The sequence below is a fragment of the Syngnathus scovelli genome, chromosome 13, assembly GCF_024217435.2.
Source record: "Syngnathus scovelli strain Florida chromosome 13, RoL_Ssco_1.2, whole genome shotgun sequence".
Lineage (NCBI taxonomy): Eukaryota > Metazoa > Chordata > Actinopteri > Syngnathiformes > Syngnathidae > Syngnathus > Syngnathus scovelli.
Genome location: NC_090859.1, coordinates 6,098,702 through 6,122,112, shown reverse-complemented (window position 1 = coordinate 6,122,112; position 23,411 = coordinate 6,098,702). Strand labels below are relative to the sequence as shown.

Genomic DNA, 23,411 nt, shown 5'->3' with positions numbered 1-23,411 from the left:
GAGCACTGGTTAGCACGTTCACTTCACAATTCGGAGTGTGTGAGTTCAATTCCACCTCCGGCCCTCCCTGTGTGGTGTTTGCATGTTCTCCCCGTGCCTGCGTGGGTTTTCTCCGGGCACTCCGGTTTCCTCCCACATCCCAAAAACATGCATGGTAGCCTTCTTATTTCCTTTTCTTTAGCACAGTTCAGAGATTAAATGTTGACATAACAATATAAGTTTGCCAGACACAAATTATTTTCTCATACACCATACACTCCATATTGCCCGTAGGTGTGAGTGCGAGTGCAGATGGTTGTTCGTCTCTGTGTGCCCTGCGATTGGCTGGCAACCAGTTCAGGGTGGCACACCCGCGACCCCCTTGGGGACAAGCAGTATGAATAAATAAATAAATAAATAAATAATACTATGTAACTATACAGTGATTGTTTAAAATTTAAAATTCACCAACTTTGTTTTACTTATGCAGGAGCAAGTTCATACTGAAGGACCATGGGTGAAATGTTGATCTTTCCGTTTACTTTAGATCCGTTGTGTGAGATAAGATACGAGTACATTTACAGACTTGTAAAACCTTGTCTGCATAAACTGATGATTTAAAGGCGGATAAATCTGTCTGGCTCATTACATCTTTTGCTATTTGGCTGCAGAACTTGACCCGGAAAAAGAAAAAAAATCTAAGCAATTCTGTTGGTAACATTGTTATCTTAGTAATAAATAAAGTAATAAAGTAATAAAAAGTTTAAAAGGCACATCTAGGAATACGAGTATTGTCAGTTTTTTTTGTGAAATAATTTATGTACCAAACATTGCTTTATTGTTGTAAATGTCAGATTTAGTTTTTTTGTTCAGTTCTGTTCAATTAAATTCCTATTGAGAAGCAATAGTATAATAAACATTGAAGTTGTGTGACAACAAACATCAGTCATTGATTTTAAGTCAGCGAATTTGTGTTCTCTTTAAGTTTTTTGAAAGGGAAATGAAAAAAATAACAAAAAGGAGGCACACGGACAAGAGTCTCAACGTGGAACCTGTTCAACCGGTGTCGGGAATGTGGAACACCCTGGAATCTTCTCCACAGGAGGCACCAAGTTGTCACATTCCACTCGCCATCATGCGCAGACACACATGCACACACATCCAGTGATTGAACGCAGCATACACCAGTTGTTGTCCAGTGTTCGGTTACCAAAAATGTTTCAAATGTCAAACTGTCCCCACGACACCTAGAATATAAGCTAATTTTGTTTTGACTATTTTTAATTATATCTTTTAATTTCAGGTTCCATTTGCCATGCGAGAGCATTTAGCAAAGTATAGATCTTTATGAAAGTGGAAGAAAAATGCCAGATAGCGGTGAAGAGAAACGGCACAGTAAGACGACTAAGCTCTGCAGCTGCAGTTAGTAATAGTTAAAAACGACAGCAAAACCACCCGTCCACATGTTATGCTTGATAATGTTGCATTTCAGTCCAGTGGGCGGCTACAATTATTATTATTATTATTATCCAATAAATAATATATATTATTAAAGAGTTAATGTTTTGACAGTTACAAAATATAATGAAGAAGAATATGGCATGAAAAATAAATTTCATCTTATCTCGACAATGGACTATTTATAACTAATATCTATCCCAAATCAGTCCATCTCGTATCTAGTACGGCAAAACTGATACTGGTTATGTGTCAAAGCGACAGTAAAGAAAACGGACTGATTCTGTCAAATCAAGCCTTACTGGTGTCATACCAGCGAGATACACAGATACACTGTAAAGAATTTCTCAGTAAATTATTATTTCTTTAAATTGGTTATTTACATTTCTGATGTCTGCGCATGGGTTGTTAAGTGTATTCAGTAATCACAATCGACGTGTACTGTTTGTCAAATATAGGCAGTAAGGAAATTGGCCACTTAAATCAGACAAAAGAGTATGGGAGTTTAACAGCTTCTGGCCCAGGTGTGCCCCTAAGCAAGGCAAAAGAAAGTCTCACTAACTAGATTCCAATGATTTCATTTAAATGTTTTGACACATCTTGATCAGGCATCTGTTACTGAAACATTGGTTGTAGTATTTAAAAATGGTCCGTGTGGGTGTGGCTTATGAATCCACAGGTTCCAATAACAAGCAAGGGCTGTAATTCATCACCAGTTGTCACAATAAACTGGACAATGTGGCTGAAAGATTTCTCAGTCTGTCATCCTCCTCGAATAGTGAGGAGGAAGAAATGAGATCTTATCTCTTCAATGTCATCATTTCACAAAGATGTTATTTATCGATGATATGTCACGGACTCTCTCTTTGGTTGAACTATTACAACTACAACACTGTTTAATGCCTAATGTTTCAAGTTGAATTGAATTGAACTATGTATATTTCCTCTGCTGATAAACAAACCCAATCAGCCCCAATGCACGGCTTATAAGCAACCTTGACATCTCTTCTAATTCCGGACATGCAATGTTCCGGCAAACAGTCCGGGCGTTTGGCTGAGCCAACACACAGGACAATGGGAAGTTGAATTAACACACTTTGGATGTCACACAAGACAGGAATGTCTCCTAGTGCCTCTTCTAAAAATGAATGAATTCAAATAATTGTCTTTTAGAGAGAACATTTTATTGGGGAGAAATGCCACTTTTCTATTTTCTATTCACAAACATATCAAGAAACGCAAAGGCCTACAAATGCGGTAAATCTACTAAAAAAAACAAATTTCATTGTTTCTTGTCACCCAGAAAAAAGAAAGTTGTCTCTGAACCTTATTACAGGTTTAACGGAACAGTCCAACATAAAAGCGCCCTCAGTGAGCTGCCTGTGTCCAGAATCTTATTAAAGAACACCCACGGATACACAACCCGTGCACAGCGGTTGCCCTGGAAACAGCTTTGTTGCAGTTGTCCCTGTACTGACTTCTTCCTGTTGGTTTTTGGGCCAGAGAAAGTCAAACATTCATTCAGCTTGATTACAACAAGCTGGCACAAAGGAAGAGAGTCAGCGAAAATGATTGAATGCAAAGAAGACAAAGAGACTGTCTGAGTGAGGGCATTCAGACAACACAGCTTGGACTTAAACCCTCAAGAAATCAATGTCTCTGTTGCCATTTGTGTGTCAAAAAGTATAAAGCACTGCCATTAAAATATATTTTAACTGGATGCACATCTCTCACCCCCTCCATGACATTGTGCGGTCCCTGAGCAGCTCCTTTAGTAGCAGACTATTACACCCACGGTGTAGGGAGGAAAGATTCCGCAGGTCCTTCATTCCCACTGCTGTCAGACTCTACAACATGCATGGCACCTGATCATGTGTTTCGTCTCTACCGCTACTAGTGGCACTTGTCTTTGTCCTTGTCTGTTATTTATCCATTTTTACATTTGGCACTTGCCTCTTGTACCGTAATTGCCGGACTATAAGCCGCACCGGATTATAAACCGCACCAGCTAAAATTCAGGGATATTTCTTTTTTTTTTCTTACTATAAGCCGCACTTGCACACGAGTTTTTTACAAAGAAAGACAGTACATAGAAAGTCTTTATAACGTTTTAATAACATACTTGAACATGTCTTTCTAAACATTGCCTGTGACGCAGCAGTAGTACCGCAGCAACGCGGAAGTGTGCACGCGAGTTATTAGCAAAGAAAGACTGGACACAGAAAGTTTTTTAAAGCTTTAATAACATACCTTAACATTTCTTTCCAAACACTGCCTGTGACGCGGCAGTAATACCACAACAACACGGAATTAACACAGCAAAGTCACTGAGATGCGGCGGTAATGGCGGCGGTTACACAGCAGCAACACGGTAGCACAGCACGAACAGGGCTGGTTAAAAAAAACATACCAGTAAAAGTACAAAAAGAGCCGTCTTCATCTTCCTCCTGTGCACTGAAACCAAGTCTTCCTCCTTAGTGTCCGATTGGAATAGCGTTAGATATCCTTCGCCTCACACTTTCTCAGTCTCTCTTTCGTCGTCGGTTTTATGCATTTCTTCGAGTGTGAAGAGGTTCTGTTCATGCTAATCTTATTCATGCACGAAGCGCTACATTATATTAAACTAGCGAGCGACACGTATAGCTTAAAAGCGGCATCATATTCATTTATTTTATCCCCCATAATGACGGTTTGTGTATAAAAGCTTCCTGTCTTTGTGTGAATGTGGGTGTGTGCGATGCGCGAGACGATCACGTCTTCTTCGGCGCATTATCTCTTCTTCGTCTGTCTCGCTCTTGCTTCCTGCTAGATCGCCCCCTGGAGAGCGGAGGCCCTAAAAATCCATAAGTACGCTCCAGAGTAGACACAAGATAATGTCATCAACATCGACTGCCTTTGGCTTAAAAGCTGCATCATGTGCATTTATTTTGTCCCCCATGATGACGGTTTGTGTATAAAGGCTTCCTTTCAGTAATGTCCGTCTTGATCGCGTGATGCGCGAAATGTAAACAAAAACTAGCACGTCTTCTTCGGCGCATTATCTCTTCTTCACCAGTCTCGCTCTTGCTTCTGGCTAGAGCGCCCCCTGGAGACCGGAGGCTGTAAAAATCCATAAGTACGCTCCAGAGTAGACACAAGATAATGTCATCAACATCGACTGCCTTTGGCTTAAAAGCGGCATCATATGCATTTCTTTTGTCCCCCATGATGACGGTTTGTGTATAAAGGCTTCCTTTCAGTAATGTCCGTCTTGATCGCGTGATGCGCGAAATGTAAACAAAAACTAGCACGTCTTCTTCGGCGCATTGTCTCTTCTTCGCCTGTCTCGCTCTTGCTTCTTGCTAGAGCGTCTCCTAGAGGCCGGAGGCCGTAAAAATCCATAAGTACGCCGCGCCGCCGTTTAAGGTTCAAAGTAACCTTCTGAATAAAATGCATTAAAAGTTCACATTCATTACAACCTGTTTTTGGTGAGCAAAATGTCAGAAGAATTGAATTTAAATGCTGATTGATTGGGTTTTAATACAATGCAGATTACTTCACTGGTTTCTTTTATATCAAACAAGTTGTTATCAAACAACTTGTTTGATTTAAAAGAAACCAGTGAAGTGATTAAAAAAAGGAAAAACAAGATGAACTTAGTACAATTACAATGCAGATTGTCCAAACAGCGCCACTGCTTTGTGTAATCTCTGAGTGATATGGCAGAGTAAGAGAAAGGGTTTAGAGCACAGGTGTCAAACTCAAGGCCCGGGGGCCAGATACGGCCCACCACATCATTCTATGTGGCCCGCGAAGACAAATTGTGCATCAAATTCGTGTGTCATTACTAGAATTGCAAATTGTCTTCACTTTTAATAATAGCTTTTTTAAAAAATATTTGACCAGTTTTTACTCGTCTGATTTGAAAACGAGTTATTTGTCAGTTTGTTTTGTAGCTTTTACTGTATATAATAGTGTTGAGTAAAAGTGATCAAGTCATCACAAAAATCACGAAAAAAATCTTATATAAGCCGCACCTGACTATAAGCCGCAGGGTCCAAAATTTTGGAAAAAAGTCGCGGCTTATAGTCCGGCAATTACGGTACTCTTGCACTCTTGTACGCTGCAGTGACAAGTAAATTTCCCCGCTGTGGGATAAATAAAGTTCTATCATCATCACCATTGCTGGATGGCTTTACAAAAGTTACTACTTGTTAAATATTCGTATAGTTTACAAAGAAAACACTTTTGTTTGACACTGGCAGTTATAAGAATTTAATTTACAGCAGTATTGAGCTCCTGTACTGCATCACACAGTCATCACATTAATAAGTCTAACAATATTGTCATGAAAAAAAATATCCTTACTTTGAATTTTCAGCTTGATGATATATACATTTATCCATCCATTTAATACTGCTTCTGATACCATAGGGCAGGGGTGTCAAACTCATTTTTTTCGCGGGCCGCATTGTAGTCATAGCTTCTTTCGGAGGGCCATTATGACTGTCAATAGATATTATTAAAAGTGAAGACAATTTGCAATTCTAGTAATGACACATGGATTTGATGCACAATTTGTCTTCGTGGGCGACATAAAATGATGTGGCGGGCCGTATCTGGACCCCGGGCCTTGAGTTTGACACATGTGCTGTAGGGTGTACCCCAAAATTAACTTGGACGAAAAATTACAGGAGAGCATTTTCACATATTTTCTTGAAGCATTAAGCAATTGGATTAGTTTATCTTCATGTCCTTGTCTGAGTTCAATGTAGTTTATTATGGTTAACGCAACTAAATGACTAGGATTGGGTTCAACTGAATTTATTTGGGGTCAATAGTAATGTCGTACTAGTATGTCACTGAATGAGATACAAAAAATAAAAACATAAACTCCCACAAAGCAACGGAATTATTTAATGAACCAATCAAGACTGAATAACTATTGTGATCCAATATTGAGCAAAAGCGCAATCACATACACACTAACATCAACTCCAACGCGAACAACCCGAGGTTACCTAGCTTGATATGCATGCATGTTTGGCTATTAGCTATAATTAGACTTGTAAGATTAGGATGATGAGCTTGGCCAAACCTGCTAAACCTCTGCACATTCCAGTGACGTCATTTGTATTTTCATGAACAAACATCATCACAACAACGTTTACCATACACTCATAATATAACTTTACCACCTGCACAATCTCAAAAGAGTTAATCCATACGAGCTGTTTTAAAATGTCTTTACAAAGATGATAATAACACTTGCTTAACTATTTATTTATTTTATTTTATTAACTATATATTTATTATTAACTATGTATGTATGTATGTATGTATGTATGTATGTATGTATGTATGTATGTATGTATGTATGTATGTACGTACGTACGTATGTATTTATTTAACCAATCATCAATATTTATGCCATTTGTCCTCATTTGGGTCATAGCTGTTTTCCATAACTTTAGGTTGGAGGCGAGCTGCACCCTGGACTGGCCGCCAACCAATTACAGGGCACACATGGAACCAAAAACAATTCACATTCACAGGTGGACAATTTAGTTTCTTGGAGAAACCAAGCATTCATGTTTTTGGACTTGAGAAGGAAGCCAGAGTACCTGGAGAAATTTCACACATGCGCGGGAAGAACTAGTAAACTCTATTATCGTTTCAATCTAAAAATAACATTTAGTTTTGCGACTTGTGGCTTGCAGTGGTATATCAAGAGATGTGTGGAGTATACATACATACATATATAAAATTATACACGCAGCTACATCCTTATGGCAAACACCATGCAGGTGCCACATATGACGTTCCTTTTTTTATCTGAAGGCAAACAAGAGTCAAACGCAACATAACACCAGTGCGGCGCAGACTGCTTCTAAGGGGGTATCAAATGACAAAACATCTGCAGAATGTGGAGCGAGGAGCAATACGGGAGACACGCATGCTCAAAAACACACAAACTTTAGAAATGCTTCCTGATATTTGCACACAATTTGACAAATCAACACAAACCAGCTTAAGGGAGCAGGAAAAGTCTTATTTCACGAGAATATCTATCAAGCGTCAGGTGAAGTTCTAAAGAAGGTTCTTGCAACACATTGGCTAAATTACTGACTTCACTATCGCGCTATTCACTTTCATACATAGATAAACATGATGAATTTGTTTAGGACTGTTACACAAAAGCATAACTAAATTCACTTGTTTGATCAAGTATGGGGTGTATAAACTGTGGATTATCATTTAGTAGCATACAGTCCATTTTACTTTCACTTACAGTCAATTGCCATTACTTGAGTTTGTGAATGTTGGTCTGACAGAACAAAAAAAAAAGAAAAGTACACAAAAGATGAAAGTAGCACTTACTAAACCGATGTGAAGGTCCTCGCAAGGCTTTATTTTGAAGGTGCTGCTGCTGTCTAAATATTAAGTGTGCACCTGTCTCTTCCACTCTGTCTTTTTACTCTGTTCTCATGTTATGAACCAACCAGGTTTCACTGGAATGTGCCAATCAGAAAGGGAGTGTGGCAGGAATGGAGGAGAGACAGGGAGTGGGACAGACAGGTATGGTGAGTGACGCTGCATTTGACAGGTGTGCTCCGAGTCACACACCTTTTGTCCTCGTGAAATAGAGGATGAAGGATGTATTCGCACATTTAAACACCTGTCTATGGCATACAACATTAGCAGCATATTTAAACACGAACTGTACACGTGCACAAGCCAAGGTTATTGTAGTTAACACCAATGAAATAACTCAAATGAAATAAAAAAAACATTTTATAATAAAATGAAATTCAATAAAATGTAAATGGGACTGCTTTAAAAAAAGAAAGAAAACTACATTTGATTTTATAAAACTAACTGAAACTACAAATATCCTCTGTTTTCATCTTTGCTAATTCATTTCATCTGAGGTTTGTGTATTTATTTTGGTATTCCGATATGGCCAAAGAGAAGAAAGAATGTACAAAGTTTACTTTCCTTTTCCTTTTTCCTTAGCTTACTCCATCTAACTAAAATAAAGCTAAAACTAATCAAAACAAAACTAAAACAAAGTATTTTAGGAAAATAAAAATAAAAACTAACAAACTTATTTGAAAAACTAAATGAATTTAAAAAAACTAAAATTAAACAAATAAAAACTGACCATAATGAAAAATCCCACCCAAACTATTAGATTCTTGCATCATGACAAATATTGGCTCTTCCTTCTTAAACTAAATATATTCATCATGTAGTTTAAAAAAGTAGTTACATGAATGAACACCCTTTAATGGAAATGAACATGATTCTTTTTAATACTGGAAATGGTTATTGTCCTAGCACTTAGAAGCTTGGATGGAGCAAATTGTTGTGACCGGTCAGTCACGCGACATTTCTCGATGTATCAGTTGTTATAAAGTTGATGATTCTTTATGCTTTGTCCTTTTGTTATGTGCTTTGTCCTGTTATGTCAATCTTTAGTTTGTTATATAAAACTGATTGTTAAGTTGCTGATCCTTTATGCTTTGTCCTTTTATTATATCTTCGTTATGTTATAAGCTTGATTTCAGTTGCTATGCAGTTGCAGTTTCCCTTATATGCTTTGTCCTGTTGTTATGGCAACATTTATTCTGCCATATAAACCTGATGTCTTACAGTACCGTATTTTCCGGACTATAAGTCGCTCCGGAGTATAAGTCGCACCAGCCATAAAATGCCCCAAAAAGTGAAAAAAAACATATATAAGTCGCTCCGGAGTATAAGTCGCATTTTGGGGGCAATTTATTCGACAAAATCCCACACCAAAAACAGTCATGAACGAGCAACAACAGGCTAAACGATAGCAACAACAGGCTAAACGATAGGTATGCTAACGTGACAAACACGAACAAAGAGCTGAGAACGGGCCTGACGTAACATATAGAGTGATTAAGGACAACTATTACATGAATAACATGTTTATAAAACCATCGGTGTCACTCCAATTCATTAAATAGCAACAACAGGCTAAACGATAGGTATGCTAACGTGACAAACTCAAACAAAGAGCTGAGAACGGGCCTGACGTAACATATAGAGTGATTAAGGACAACTATTACATGAATAACATGTTTATAAAACCATCGGTGTCACTCCAATTCATTAAATAGCAACAACAGGCTAAACGATAGGTATGCTAACGTGACAAACACAAACAAAGAGCTGAGAACGGGCCTCACGTAACATATAGAGTGATTAAGGACAACTATTACATGAATAACATGTTTATAAAACCATCGGTGTCACTCCAATTCATTAAATCCATCGATCGTTCTTTGTCAACAATGGGTGCGCACGGCTGAGGGCGCTTGCGCTTCAAAATATTCCACAGGCTCCTATAACGATAGATAAACTATATTTTAAATAACTATAATACAAGCCAATAATATTATCAAACCATCCGTGCACTTTAATTCCATTAAATCCATCGATCAAATTCCTCGTCCTTTGTCAACATCGCCGCGCGTGCGCCCTGACGTCAGCCTCGTCTTTATTCCACAGATCTACTATATAACTATATTGTAGCGTTAACAAAGTACAAGGATAGACGTAGGTTTGGTAAACGGCTCTTTATTAAACAAAACAAACTTCCAAGCGTGTGGCGGCGTGGACTTCCAGACAGACCGGGCGTGCGTAATGGCCATGTCCGAGCCCCGCGCACCGTTCGCGGACAGCCACTCGGCCGAGCGTCGGCCCCCGACTCAGTAGAGACCGGGCGTGCGTAAAAGCCATAATAGTTTTTCAAACCTTCTATGTCACTCCAAATCCTTAATTCCTTCAAACTCTTTGTCCTCCGTGTCACTTAGAAATGATCACCGCTAATGATGCCGGTAGTCCTTGTGTGGGCACGTTTGTATGTAAACAACCGGCGCGCCGCGCTACTGACGTCACTTGAAATAGTAATCCATTGGTACATCACGGTTCTCCAAACTTTCTTTCTGCTGCTCGATTACTGTTTTCAGCTGCATATTTTACAACTTGAAGTTTGTAACCTGCAAAATATGAGTTTCTTTTTGGTGCAATTTTTCTTAAGCCCACCCAGTTGATGAGTCACGGCCAACGGTAAAATTTAGAGCGCCCTCATCCAGTTTCGTCTGAAAATATATTTTTTTTTGGTTGTTTTATCAAAGTCAAAGTCTGCTTTATCGTCGATATATTTTTTTATATACTAAGACACACAAAGAGATTGAAATTACATTTCCACTATCCCTCGGTGAGATAGTACACATATGCATACAAGCAACACAAAAAAAAACCAAGAAGGCACTAACAATGAATAAATAAGAGTATTGAATAAATGATAAATAAACAAATAATAATAAATAATAATAATAAATATAAGAGGAGCAAAAATGGAGCAAGTGTACATACAGCAGACAGTGGACTTGGATATGGTGCTTTAAAGTGTTAATTGCTTTATTTGATGTTTTCTCTATTTTTTATGTTTTGAATATGTTCAAGATAAAGAAATAAAAGCATGTGAAGTGATCAACTATACTAAAAATAACATGGGAAGTGGTCAACTATACTTGTAAGTGATGTCTTAATGATCAAGTAAAGATTTGTGAAAAAAAAACATATATAAGTCGCTCCTGAGTATAAGTCGCCCCCCCACCCAAACTATGAAAAAAAACGCGACTTATAGTCCGGAAATTACGGTATATAAGCTTGGGTAACTACGTCAAGCTTACTTCCATGTACAATGTTTTCTTGAATGCCGAGCTCTGCTTTGTGTTGATACTTGATAAAGACTTTTCAACTATCATGTCATGTCTGCTTCTGGGTCCATATTCAGCTCCACACGTGACAGCTATAAAAATACTGAAGAGATACAGTAGACTATAGATTTTATTTTATTTTTTTACACATTAACAGTTCAATGGTGTCGTAATACTGACCCCGCAATTATCAGGTGACCAATCAGCATTGAGTTCCCCCGTGACCCATGTGGTTTATTAAAAGAAAAATTCTTACAGTGAACATGCAAGTGAGACAATATAATTTATTGGGTTTTCAGTATTAGGAGCTTCCTAGCATCCTAATAATTTCCTCTCCAGAAATTCGATCAATAAAACACTGAGTGAATGATTGAGACAATATAGTCCAAAGGTGAAGGCAGCTCAAAGCGGAAGCTATAGAGTTTGACCTACTTTACAAGTCTGCTTCACAGTAGAAAGAGGGAAAAGGCATATCAAGGTCTAATGCTAATTACAAGTGTTCAGCATACATGAGATTTATATTTGCAATACTTATTATTTCACACGAAAAAAAAACAGAACCATTTAAATCTACAGGAAGTTAATCAGACACCCACACTTGAACTGTGATTGTGTGGAGGAAGAGTCCTTCTGAGATTCTTGCCACACCTTATCACAATGCCATGTGTACTACGACTTCTGTCGAACTCTGTGTGTAAAGTCCAATGTTGAGTCAGTTTTCTCACTGGATGTCCACAAATTAAAAGCTGCAGTAGCAACATAAGCTTTGCAAGCAGCCACACCCCAAGTCCAAACACATACCAGCTATTGTAGCTAGCACGGTATCAGTATGAATTTTAAGATGTGAATGCTTTATCAAATAACACATCTTTAAGGAGCCGCAACGGAAGTTTCTTGATGAGTCTTAAAAAATGGCCGGTACAATATACTGTTGCATAACCTTGGAAAGACACAAACATTCTTATGGGAGGTAACCAATGGTATTGTTGTCTAATCCCACCCATTGCTGTGATTATGAACACACACTTAAATGCATTCTTACCTGCGGACGGTGATCTGTAGAGTCTTGAACGATCCTTTGACAAGGGCGATGGCTTCCTGACGATAACCTGTCAAGTCGATGTCGTTTATGATGATGATCTCATCCCCCACCTGCAGCGGGCACTCCAAAGTATCCGCCTTACCGCCCTCTTCTACCTGCAAACAAACATACTTTGTCACTTTACCAACAATGTACAGTCATGCTTTCCATTTGACACAATGGTGTCTTAACTCAGCAGAGAATAGTTGAATGCACCTGAGGGGAGGTCAAAGGGAAATAATTCTCTTTTACACAATAAACATATCTAATTTGATTTTTAATTTTCTATTGTGGTTTCCATAGAATTTCATACATACAGGTTCAGTTCCACCTCTGGCCCTCCCTGTGTGGAGTTTGCATGTTAAAGTTAAAGTCCCAATGATCGTCACACACACATCTGGGTGTGGTGAAATTTGTCCTCTACATTTAACCCATCCCCGTGTGATTTTGATCCATCCCCTGGTGGAGAGGGAAGCAGTGAGCAGCAGCGTTCTCCCATACCTGCGTGGGTTTTCTCCGGGAACTACGGTTTCCTCCCACGTCCCAAAAACATGCATGGTAGGCTGCACTCCAAATTGCCCCTAGGTGCGAGTGCGAGTGTGGATGGTTGTTTGTCTCTGTGTCCCCTGCGATTGGCTGACAACCTGTTCAGGGTGTCCCCCGCCTACTGCCCGATGACTGCTGGGATAGGCTCCAGCACGCCCACGACCCCCGTGGGGACAAGCGGTACAGAAGTGCTCTTAGAAAAAACACTGAGTAGCGCTGATGAAAAATTGCAGGCCTCTTCTAAGTTGCCCAATTCTATTTTAGGATATTTGTAGTTTGCGGGGCTTCACCCGGTGTATTTAGAGTACGTATATGTTTACCCCAAATGAAATATTTGATTAAAAGTGTGACACAGATACGAATGTCACTTGTGTGATGATTCATCACACACACTTAACTGTACCAGCATTGCTCGAGCGCTTTATCAACCACACTGCTGACGGCTCTTAGCAGCCTGTAAGTGAGTGGGGCAGCAGACATCTACATGTGTCCGTTGAGTATGTGTCATGTCAAGGTCACATTGTCTTGTTTTCTCTGGTTCCCTGAGAGATAAGTGTGTTCAAACTTAGCCTTGGGAATGAGTTAAAATGGTGGATTCTTGCTGAGTTTGCCAAAAGCATTTATTGTTAACAAACAAGTTGAGTCTGCAGGGACTAGGATGTAGCAATTTGGTTTTACCAGTATGTCCAAAAACAAGTTGTTTTATTAGGACACTTAGCCACAAATATCTTTTCCCACAGTTCTTTATGTCTCTTAGGATTAAACAAGAATTACCATATCGGTATTCCTAAAGATTGCAGGCCCTTACGTTGTAGTTATTTTTTTCATATTCATACTAGTCTGTCTGAGAAAAAAAGAGACATAGTCAAGAAAAAAATGCACTCTATTCTATACAGCTCTTATGTTTTAGAATGAGACAAATTATTGTTTTAATAGGATAAAATTTATATTTAGGAAATTTACAGTTCTCTTTGCAGTAAGGTAAATTGAAAGTTTTAAACAGGCATTTCTTGTTTAGTGTGTTTTCTCAGTCATGACGTCAACAGAACCATTAAAAGTTTATCTACCTCAATTACATAGTAATCTTAATTTGACATTGTAATTACTTTAGGTCACCATAAGGGTTTAACACAGTGACAGTCATGAGTATTCTTTAATTTATATGGTTGTGACTTATGTAAGTTGTCTAGCACTGTAGAGAAACAATAGACTCCAACAATCTGGTCTTCTTCAGCTGTTAAAACAACTGCCAAGAATCTCTCACAAGCAGGGCACATCAGACCCCTTTTCTGAATCAAAACACATTTTGAGCTCTGTACATTTTCTCAAAATATGATGCTTTCATGGTGTGGTGTCCTAACTACAAAAAAAAAAAAAAAAAAAAAAAAAAAAAAAAAAAAAGGTGGCTGAGATGAAACAGCTTGAGTGTTGTTGTCAATCAAGAACATTTTGGTTACGACTAACCCTAAAGAGTTTCATTAATATGTCTAAAATTGACTATCCTCTGTAAAAGAATGTGATTCAAATATAAATCATTTCACAGCCTGAAAAAAAACAGTGCCTGTGTGTGTGAAAGGTGGGGGTATTGATATTTCATCTGATATTCATTATCATGCAGACAGCAGATCAGTTCAGCATTTTTCCACACTGTGACTAAGCCAACATACCTTCTCTAATCAATAGGGACTGTATAGTTCAAGAAAACATCTTCAAACAGAAGCAAGGGCCCTTGGCTGAAATTCAGGAGAGATTCTTTTCCACAAGAAGAAATATTTTGGAGAGCCTTTTGTAGACCTATGTAGTTTCATATTGTTGATCTAGTTCACTCCAGGGATTTCAACTGCTGAGGCTGTGGCAGGATAAACTGAGATTCTGTTTGTTGTGTGCTACTATGCCAAGGTTAAAAATAATTGTCTTCTTTGCAGAGCAGTTTTGCTAATCAGAGACTTGCTGAGGAGGAACTCTGATGAAGGCGGAAGAAACCGCCGAAACATGTCAGGTAATGAACCTAAAACAATTTGTTTGATATAAAAGAAACCAGTGAAGAGAAGGAACTGTTCAGTTTCGAGGAGCAATTTTTTTGAGGGCTAATCGCAGGGACCGCAGGAATTAGCTATTTCTTTGTTTGTATAATGAATTGAATTAAAATTAATTAAAATTTATTAAATTAATTAGTTAATATCTTAAATTAAATTAATTTGAGAACATTGATTGTACAAACCTCAAAAGTCATGGAATTACAAGAGATAATTTGAAACACTCAGATCTGGTTTTGCTTCAGTTGATCCTCAGGACAATTATTATTGCATATAATTAGGGGTGCAAACAAATGTTGTGTCACTTTCACTAGTTAGTTCCAAGTCGGTCACGAGACCTCCAGATTATACCCATTAAGACTATTTAGCCTAAGCTGAAATATGTGGAATAGGTGAATCTGGACTAAGAAATGTGCTGATGGCAAACAATTTAGGATAACAAGTACAATAAAAGCAGCGTTATGAGAAACATTGCAGAAATTAGACAAACCTGAGGTTATGTTGGCTTCATATAAAAAAAATAAAAATAAAATAAAAAAAAGCTCCATGACAAGCCTAACCCAAAGTGGATCACAAAATAAAAGTGTGTTGATTTCTCCCACCCCCAAAACACATATTTCACATTCTGGTCCTATTAGACAGTCTTTTGACGTTGCTCTCGGGAAAACATCCTTACACATGTAGGAAGCTTGCCTGTTGATTTGCAGTTTAGTAAAGGGCCCCTGGCAGCTTTCAGGGAAATCATTTTCGAATGAAGTCGGGATTTTCTATGAAATGTACATTAAAAAGTATGATTTGCAAAATCGTTTGGCAACCTGATGGTTCAGGACTCATTCTTTTACTATGAAGACACACTGTGTCAGTTAATCTCAGATGACCTCAAGCCCAAAGAAGTTGGTGGTGTTTCTGGGTGTTGTTGTATGGCTTTTGCTTTGAATAATAGTTTGAACTTGTGTTTGTAGAAGTAGTGAACAAATGTTAATGACTAATTGTTCCCGAGCCCACGACAATATCCGAATTTGAATACATTCATGTTATTTCCTGTCTCTATGGTGAAAATGCCACAGTGTGTGATGTATAGTTGTACCAAGAATTCTAGAAGCACAATATCAACATTTTGAAAGTAAGAATGTGATTTTAAAATGTCTGTGCTACTCAAAGATTCATTCGCGTCATGTTAGGAACCATGAGCAATGAAATTAAATTTCTGCAAGTCACAATTCATGATACCTACTGAGATAATATGCTCTGAATGGTCTAAGAGTGAAGTGTGTACTTTGAGAGGCTCTCAATACTCCACGCAGGGATCTCAGCATCAAACACGAATTGATAACGGTGTTTTGCAACAAAAAACAAACAGAAGTTATCAGTATTGGTGGCAACGTAAGATGGCTGCCTTCTGGCTTCACCCAAAAGAGGCCAATTGTGACGTATGGTGCATTTGATGAGAGTGGGAAGTTGGACTTTTATGACATTCAACTCGGCAAAAACACCCATTTGAACTGGGAGGTTCAAGCAAACTGGATGAAGTTACTTGGCGAAATGAATGAAATGCTTTGAAGATACAACATTTCGATTGTATCTATTTAATTTAAGGAAATTATGAAGAAGGTTTGCTGGAAGTTAAAATGCGTTGTGATAAATGACAACAACAAAAATCAGGATCAGCCATCTTTGTTGTTGACATTCGCCCAAAACTCTTTGAGGTCGAAAATGGTAAAATCCAAGCGGGATAATTCTGACTTCCAACCTTCTGCATTTGAGGAAGGTGGGAAGTCTTTTTCCCAACTTTTAGACCATTTTAGTTCAAAGCTTTTCTAATTGGAAGTATGAAAAGTCTTTTCACAAATGCAACATTAGTCCATGGTTAATGCTCCATTAGTTCAAGTAGCAGTTCTTTGAAGGTTTTCTAATCAAATAAAATATATGTTCTTACTACTTGCTCAGCTATGACGTTTCACATTATATGTTACCTCAAAGCTATTGGACTATTTCTATGAATGTGAATACATTGTTTAATATGAACATTTAAATATACATTGTTTATTGTATTAGTATTGCAGAAAACAAATCAATTGGGATGACAAATTAACAGCTTGAAGACTCTTATTGGGAGAACCGAAGGTACTTTTCTCCAAAGTGATGATAGTCTCCCATTTCTTGACAGCAAGAGAGTCAGAACAGGTGCTATGGAATATTGTTTAAAGTGTGTTTTTATAAGTCGAACTCTGTTTAGATATGGGTAGGGGTTAAAAAAAAAAAAAAAAAAAAAGGTCTAGATCGCAGCTGCCAAAATCAAGTCCCAGGGACCAGATACAGCCCATCACATCATTTTAGGTGGCCTGGAACACAAACTGTATGTCAGTTTCATGTGTCAATAGTAAAATTCCAAATTGTCTTCACTTTAAAAAAAAATAGAGATATTGCTAGCAATTTTTGTTATTATCGTCTTTTCAAAATAAATAAAAGTTTTTACTAGCCTCTGATTGAAACTAGTTATCCATTTGATGTGTTGCCTACACTGTATATAGTAAGAGACTATGAGTTGTTCATATATTTATGTATTTAGGTTCACAGTCATAATTGCCCTCCCCAGGAAACTATGACTATTATTTGACCCGGGAAAAAACATGAGTTTGACACCATTGGTAGATCTCTTCAGCTATCTTGGTGCAACGTGCACCTGGAGCATAAGCTATTGTACCTGTTGCTCTACTATCAAAATACTAGAAAATGAACATTTTCAACATTGTTTGAAGCCATTGACATTAGTGTGTGTACCTTGGAGATGATGAGAGGCTCTCCATGCTCCAGGCCACCCTGAAGCGTAAAGCCCCACGGCGCTCCACCCTGCAGCTGGGCCTTCACAAGCGCCCATCCGCCTCTTCTTCCTCCGCCAGCTGCCTGCTGGAGCACCGCCCGGCCACTGTCCATGCGCAGAAAGGAAGCGCTCCTACCGGGCTCACTGGTCATCGGTCCGGCTGCGACCGGGCGGACCGCGGGGGGAACAGGCAGACGAAAATAGTCTTGTCCTTCACAAGTACATGACCGTCGATTATTTACAGGTCCTGGTCGAGGAAAAGCAAAGGAGGAGGTATCCGAGCACCGCGTTGAAAAGTGCACAGTGCATTCCTGAAGCGAAAAGTGCGGCGAAAGGTCCGGTAAAACAACACCAGGTCACTCCCTGGCAAATAGAATTTGAAATAGTAAGGGAAAAAGTTTGAAAGATCACTGAATGGAGGAAAGGATCACACGTCAAGATCTGCAGCGGTTAGATCAAATTTGTCCAAACAGAAATTCAATCCGCTCTTCCTCCCTTTCTCAGTGTGTCTCTGTCTCTCTTCCGAAAGTTTAGCATCACAAAAGAGTTTGGTGCGACTCACTGAGCAAAGAGAAAGGGAGAGGGAGGGAGGAAGAGAGAGAGAGAGAGAGAGAGAGAGAGAGAGAGAGAGAGAGAGAGAGAGAGAGAGAGAGAGAGAGAGAGGGAGGTGGGGATAAGTGAAAGGACACCGAAATGTGTGACGTAACGAGTAAAAATGGGAATTGATTGATTCTGACGAAATTTGATTCCCGCATATGACGGTGTGAATGTGGGAGACAAACAAACAGAAACAAAAGAGCAATGATTTGGATTTATATCCACATATGAGATTGAGTGAAAGTACATTCAAGGCCCTATTAATTCGGACATGTTTATATTTTTTCCACGTAATTAATTAATTATTCCATTTGGCTTTTTAGTTTTTGGCTGTCACATCTTGTGTCCTAACTGTCAGGCGCAGAGCAGGGAGAGGACTCGAATGCAGAGATTCCAAAGTTCAAAAAAGTGTTTATTGTCTCCACTGATGGTCGAACAAAAAAACGCATCACTAGGAGGGAAAAAAGGGGAAACTAAGGCGCCTCGAACCGAGGGAGAAAAAGGAGAAATCAAAGCGCCTCGAACCGAGGGAAATACAAAAACAAGATAGCGATGTAACCAAGTTAACATCGGTGATCAAAGACGTTCAAACAAGGCTTCTACGTGGACTCGAGGGTTTCGTGATCGCTAGTGTTCTCAACAAGGCAAGACGCACTGGCACTGGATGCGGGGAAAGACGCGGGTTATATGGACACAGGAGGGGAACACAGGTGAAGACAGTTGGTCATTGGCGCAGGTGCACACACTTGGAATCAGGGGTTCACGTGACCGGACGCACAGGGGAAGGACACACCGACTGGAACGAGAGGAAAATCACACAATAAAACAGGAAGTGATCCGGACGACACATGACAGCATGACATAACCCCCCCCTCTAGGGCCGGATCCCAGACGGACCCGGAGCATCGGGGTGAGCCGCGTAAAAGTCATCTAGTAGCCCGGGATCCAGGATATAGCTACGCGGCACCCATTGCCGCTCCTCTGGCCCGTAACCCTCCCAGTCCACCAGGAACTGCCAGCCTCGGCCCTTCCGGCGCACGTCCAGCAACTTCTTAACTGTGTAGGCAGGCCCACCCCCCACCGTCCGCGGAGGCGGAGGTGCCGCGGGAGCCGGCACCATCCCACTCTCCCTAACCGGCTTAACCTTCCCGACGTGGAAGGTAGGATGCACCGCAAGGGACCGAGGCAGACGGAGTCGCACAGCCGCTGGACCGACGACTTTGGAAATCGGGAACGGCCCCACAAAACGGGGGGCCAGCTTCCTGGAGCCCACCTGGAGGGGAAGGTCCCGGGCGGACAGCCAGACCCGCTGGCCGGGCCGGTAGACGGGCGCCGGACGACGTCTCCGGTCAGCCATCCTCTTCACCCTGTCGCCCTGGCGGACCAGTATGGCCCTTGCCGCCGCCCAGATGCGCCGACAGCGTCTCACCACGGCGCGCGCCGAGGTAACTGACACCTCCGGCTCGCTGTCGGGGAAGAGCGGGGGCTAGTATCCAAAAATGCACATGAAGGGGGACATCCTGGTAGCCGTGGTGGGAAGGGAGTTATGGGCGAACTCTACCCAGGTCAAGTTTTGACTCCACGACGAGGGGTTCTGGGTTACCAAACAGCGGAGGCCCGTTTCCAGCTGCTGGTTAATGCGTTCTGCTTGGCCGTTCGCTTCCGGGTGGTAGCCCGAAGTGAGGCTCACGGTGGCCCCTATAAGCTTGCAGAAGGCTTTCCAAAAGCGGGACACGAACTGGGGGCCCCTATCTGACACGACGTCCCGAGGAAATCCATGAATTCTGAAGACGTGATCCATGAGAACCACTGCCGTACGTTTTACCGAAGGTAATTTGGGCAGGGCAATGAAGTGGGCCATCTTGGAGAACCTATCCACGACGGTGAGTATCGTCGTCTTACCGCTAGACACCGGCAGTCCCGTGACAAAATCCACAGAGATGTTGGCCCATGGTCGAGAGGGGATGGAGAGAGGTTGCAGCAACCCCACACGGCTGCCCGGAGTGTTCTTACTTCGCGCACAGATGGAACAGGCTGCAACATACTCCCGGACGTCCGCCCCCATGGAGGGCCACCAGAATCTTTGTTGGATGACGTGCAGGGTTCTTCGCACGCCCGGGTGACACGTGAGCCGGGAGGTGTGCGCCCAGTGGATCACTTGGGATCGTAGTTGGGGCGGAACGAACAGTCTATTCTCGGGACTTCCTCTAGGGGGTGGATCATCGTGGTTTGCCTGCTTCACCAAGTCCTCTATGGGCCAGGTTACGGCTCCCACCACGCAGTGAGGGGGGAGAATGGGCTCTGGCTCTGTGGACACCGGGTCTGGGCTGTAGATGCGTGACAGCGCATCAGGTTTGGTGTTCTTGGCCCCCGGTCTGTAAGACAACGTGAAATGGAAACGGTTAAAGAAGAGGGACCAACGAGCCTGGCGGGAGTTCAATCGCTTGGCATCCTTGATATATTGCAGGTTCTTATGATCGGTCCAAACCAGAAAAGGGCGTCGGGCTCCCTCCAGCCAGTGTCTCCATTCTTCAAGGGCTTTTTTGACCGCCAACAATTCCCGATCTCCGACGTCGTAGTTCTGCTCCGCGGGGGTCAGCCGTCGGGACAAAAAGGCGCATGGATGGAGCTTGTTGTCGGCCTGGGATCTCTGAGACAGGACGGCGCCGATTCCCTGACTGGAGGCATCAACCTCCACCACGAACTGACGAGATGGGTCGGGCAAGGTAAGGATTGGAGCGGTGGTGAACCGCCTCTTCAGCTCCTGGAAGGCGGCTTCAGCCTCTGCCGTCCAGCGAAACGGAACCGTCGGGGAGGTGAGAGCGTGCAGGGGAGCCGCGGTGGTGCTGAAGCCTCGTATGAATCGTCTATAAAAGTTAGCAAATCCCAGAAATTGCTGTACTCTTTTGCGGCTATCCGGTACCGGCCATTGGGTCACCGCGCTTACTTTGGCTGGGTCCATCTGGACCTTCCCTGGGGCTATGATGAAGCCAAGGAACGATATTGTTTCTGCATGGAACTCGCTCTTTTCGGCCTTTACATAAAGTCGATGGTCCAGGAGCCGTTGCAGGACCGACTTAACATGACTCTCATGGGTCCTCAAATCTGGTGAATAAATTAAGATGTCATCCAAGTAAACGAAAACAAAGTGGTCTAAGAAATCACTCAAAACGTCATTGATCATGGCCTGGAAGACCGCGGGGGCATTGGTGAGGCCGAACGGCATTACCCGGTATTCAAAGTGTCCCCTGGGGGTGTTGAAGCCCGTCTTCCACTCATCACCTTCCCGAATGCGCACGAGGTGATACGGTTACGCAAATCTAGCTTGGTGAATACCCGAGCCTGCTGCAACTGATCAAACACGGCCGACATGAGTGGGAGGGGGTACCGATTCTTTATAGTGATCTGGTTGAGGGGACTGTAATCTATGCAGGGGCGCAGGGTTCCGTCCTTCTTCCCTACAAAGAAAAACCCGGCCCCTGCAGGCGATGATGACGGCCTGATCAGACCCGCTTTCAGTGACGCGTCAATATAGTCATTTAAGGCCTTCTTTTCGGGGCCCGAAAGGGAATAAAGTCTCCCCTTGGGGATCGAAGCACCGGGCAATCGGTCTATGGCGCAGTCGTAAGGACGATGGGGTGGTAAGGAGCTTGCCTTGGCTTTGCTAAATACCTCCGCAAGTTGATGGTAGCATTTGGGTACTTGGTTTAGATCCGGAGACCTGGACTCTGGTTCAGGAGATGCAAAGTCCGAGGGAGAGGTGCATGTGGACTCGATCGAAGGGTTCGGTTTGACACACGATACTTGGCACTGGGATGCCCACCCCTTTATCTCCCCTGACTCCCAGTTTATTGCAGGGTTGTGGTGTTTTAGCCACGGATAACCGAGGATAAGCGGATTCAGGGGGGAGGTGACTACATGCAGTCTTACTAGTTCATGATGAGTCCCAAAAGACAGTGAGAGGGGTTCAGTTATAGAGGATACGTCAAAAAGGGCTTGTCCGTTAAGTGCCTTAGCCTTTATGGTCGTGTTCAAGGGTTCGGTCTTTACGCCTAAGCTGCGAGCGAAAGCCCAGTCAATCAGATTCTCGTCGGCCCCAGAGTCAATCAACACCCCAAGCTCGATTTCCTTGCCTTGGCAGGTTAGCGTCCCGACGGGTAGAACCCTATTCTTCTGCCGGACCACGGAGAAGGTGCTTACCCTCAGCGCATTCCGCTCCGGGCAGGAGAGGCGGAGATGACCAAGCGCCCCGCAGTAGTAGCAGCGGCCCTCCTGGCGTCGACGCTGTCTTTCCTCTTCGCTCAATTTGGCCCTGCCGAGCTGCATGGGTTCCGTCCCAGCGAGTGGTAATGCCGGGGTCGATCTTTGGTGGTGCGTCTCGTGGGATGACCGCCCGCCCAATGATGCGGAAGGAGTAACGATCGCGCCCCGGCTTGCGCGCTGCTTCCTCCATTCCTGTAGTCGGTTGTCTGTTCGGACGGCCAACGCGATGAGAGCGTCGAGTTCCACAGGAAGATCAAGGGGAATGAGTTGGTCTTGGATGGTCCCGGAAAGACCCCGGAGAAAAGCATCGTACAGGGCCGTCGAGTTCCATCCGCTTTCCGCGGCCAGAGTGCGGAAGCGGATCGCGCAGTCGCTGACCGTCTCTCGACCCTGGGTGATATGGCACAGCTCTCGTGCCTTCTCTCGGTCCGTGGGAACTGGATCGAACACCATGCGCAGGGCCTCGATGAATCCGAAAAACGAGTGACAGGTAGCGGAATTACTGGCCCATTCTGCGGTCGCCCACGCCCGGGCTCTTCCCGTCAAATAGGATATCGTGTACGCCACCCGGGAGCGTTCCGTTGGGAAGTCGCCGGGAGCTCGCTCGAACTGCATCTCACAAGTCGTTATAAAGGCTCGACTCAGCCCGGGTTCACCTGCATATCGTTCCGGGGAAGCCAGTCTGATCCCCCTCGCCATAGGCGCGGGTGCCGGGTGGTCCACAGGGGGCGCCGCTGTGGAACAGGGTGTCGCAGCTCGCCCCGTGGTCAGCAGAGTGAGGACGTCTTGCATTTGACGACTCAGCGCATCCACCTGGGCGGCCACCGCCTCTCGGAAGCCTTCCTGGTTCTTCACCAGTTCCTGAACTCCAACACTCAGAGCGTCGACCTGCT

General features: G+C 42.5%; 1 protein-coding gene across 4 annotated transcripts in view; it reads right to left on the bottom strand.

Annotated features, from left to right (window-relative positions):
- shroom3 (shroom family member 3) overlaps positions 1 to 18,207 on the bottom strand; it is a 57,878-nt gene extending 39,671 nt beyond the window's left edge. For 3 of the 4 annotated variants that reach the window (XM_049737149.2, XM_049737151.2, XM_049737150.2), the window contains exons 1-2: positions 17,619 to 18,207; positions 12,217 to 12,371 (exon numbers count right to left, since the gene is read on the bottom strand). In XM_049737149.2, the coding sequence (XP_049593106.1) occupies positions 12,217 to 12,371; positions 17,619 to 17,810 (347 nt within the window). In that variant the 5' untranslated portion in view covers positions 17,811 to 18,207. Of the gene's footprint in view, positions 1 to 7,797; positions 7,950 to 12,216; positions 12,372 to 17,618 lie in introns of those variants that run through there. The other variant, XM_049737155.1, reaches the window with a different exon arrangement.
- Positions 18,208 to 23,411: the final 5,204 nt, after the last annotated feature.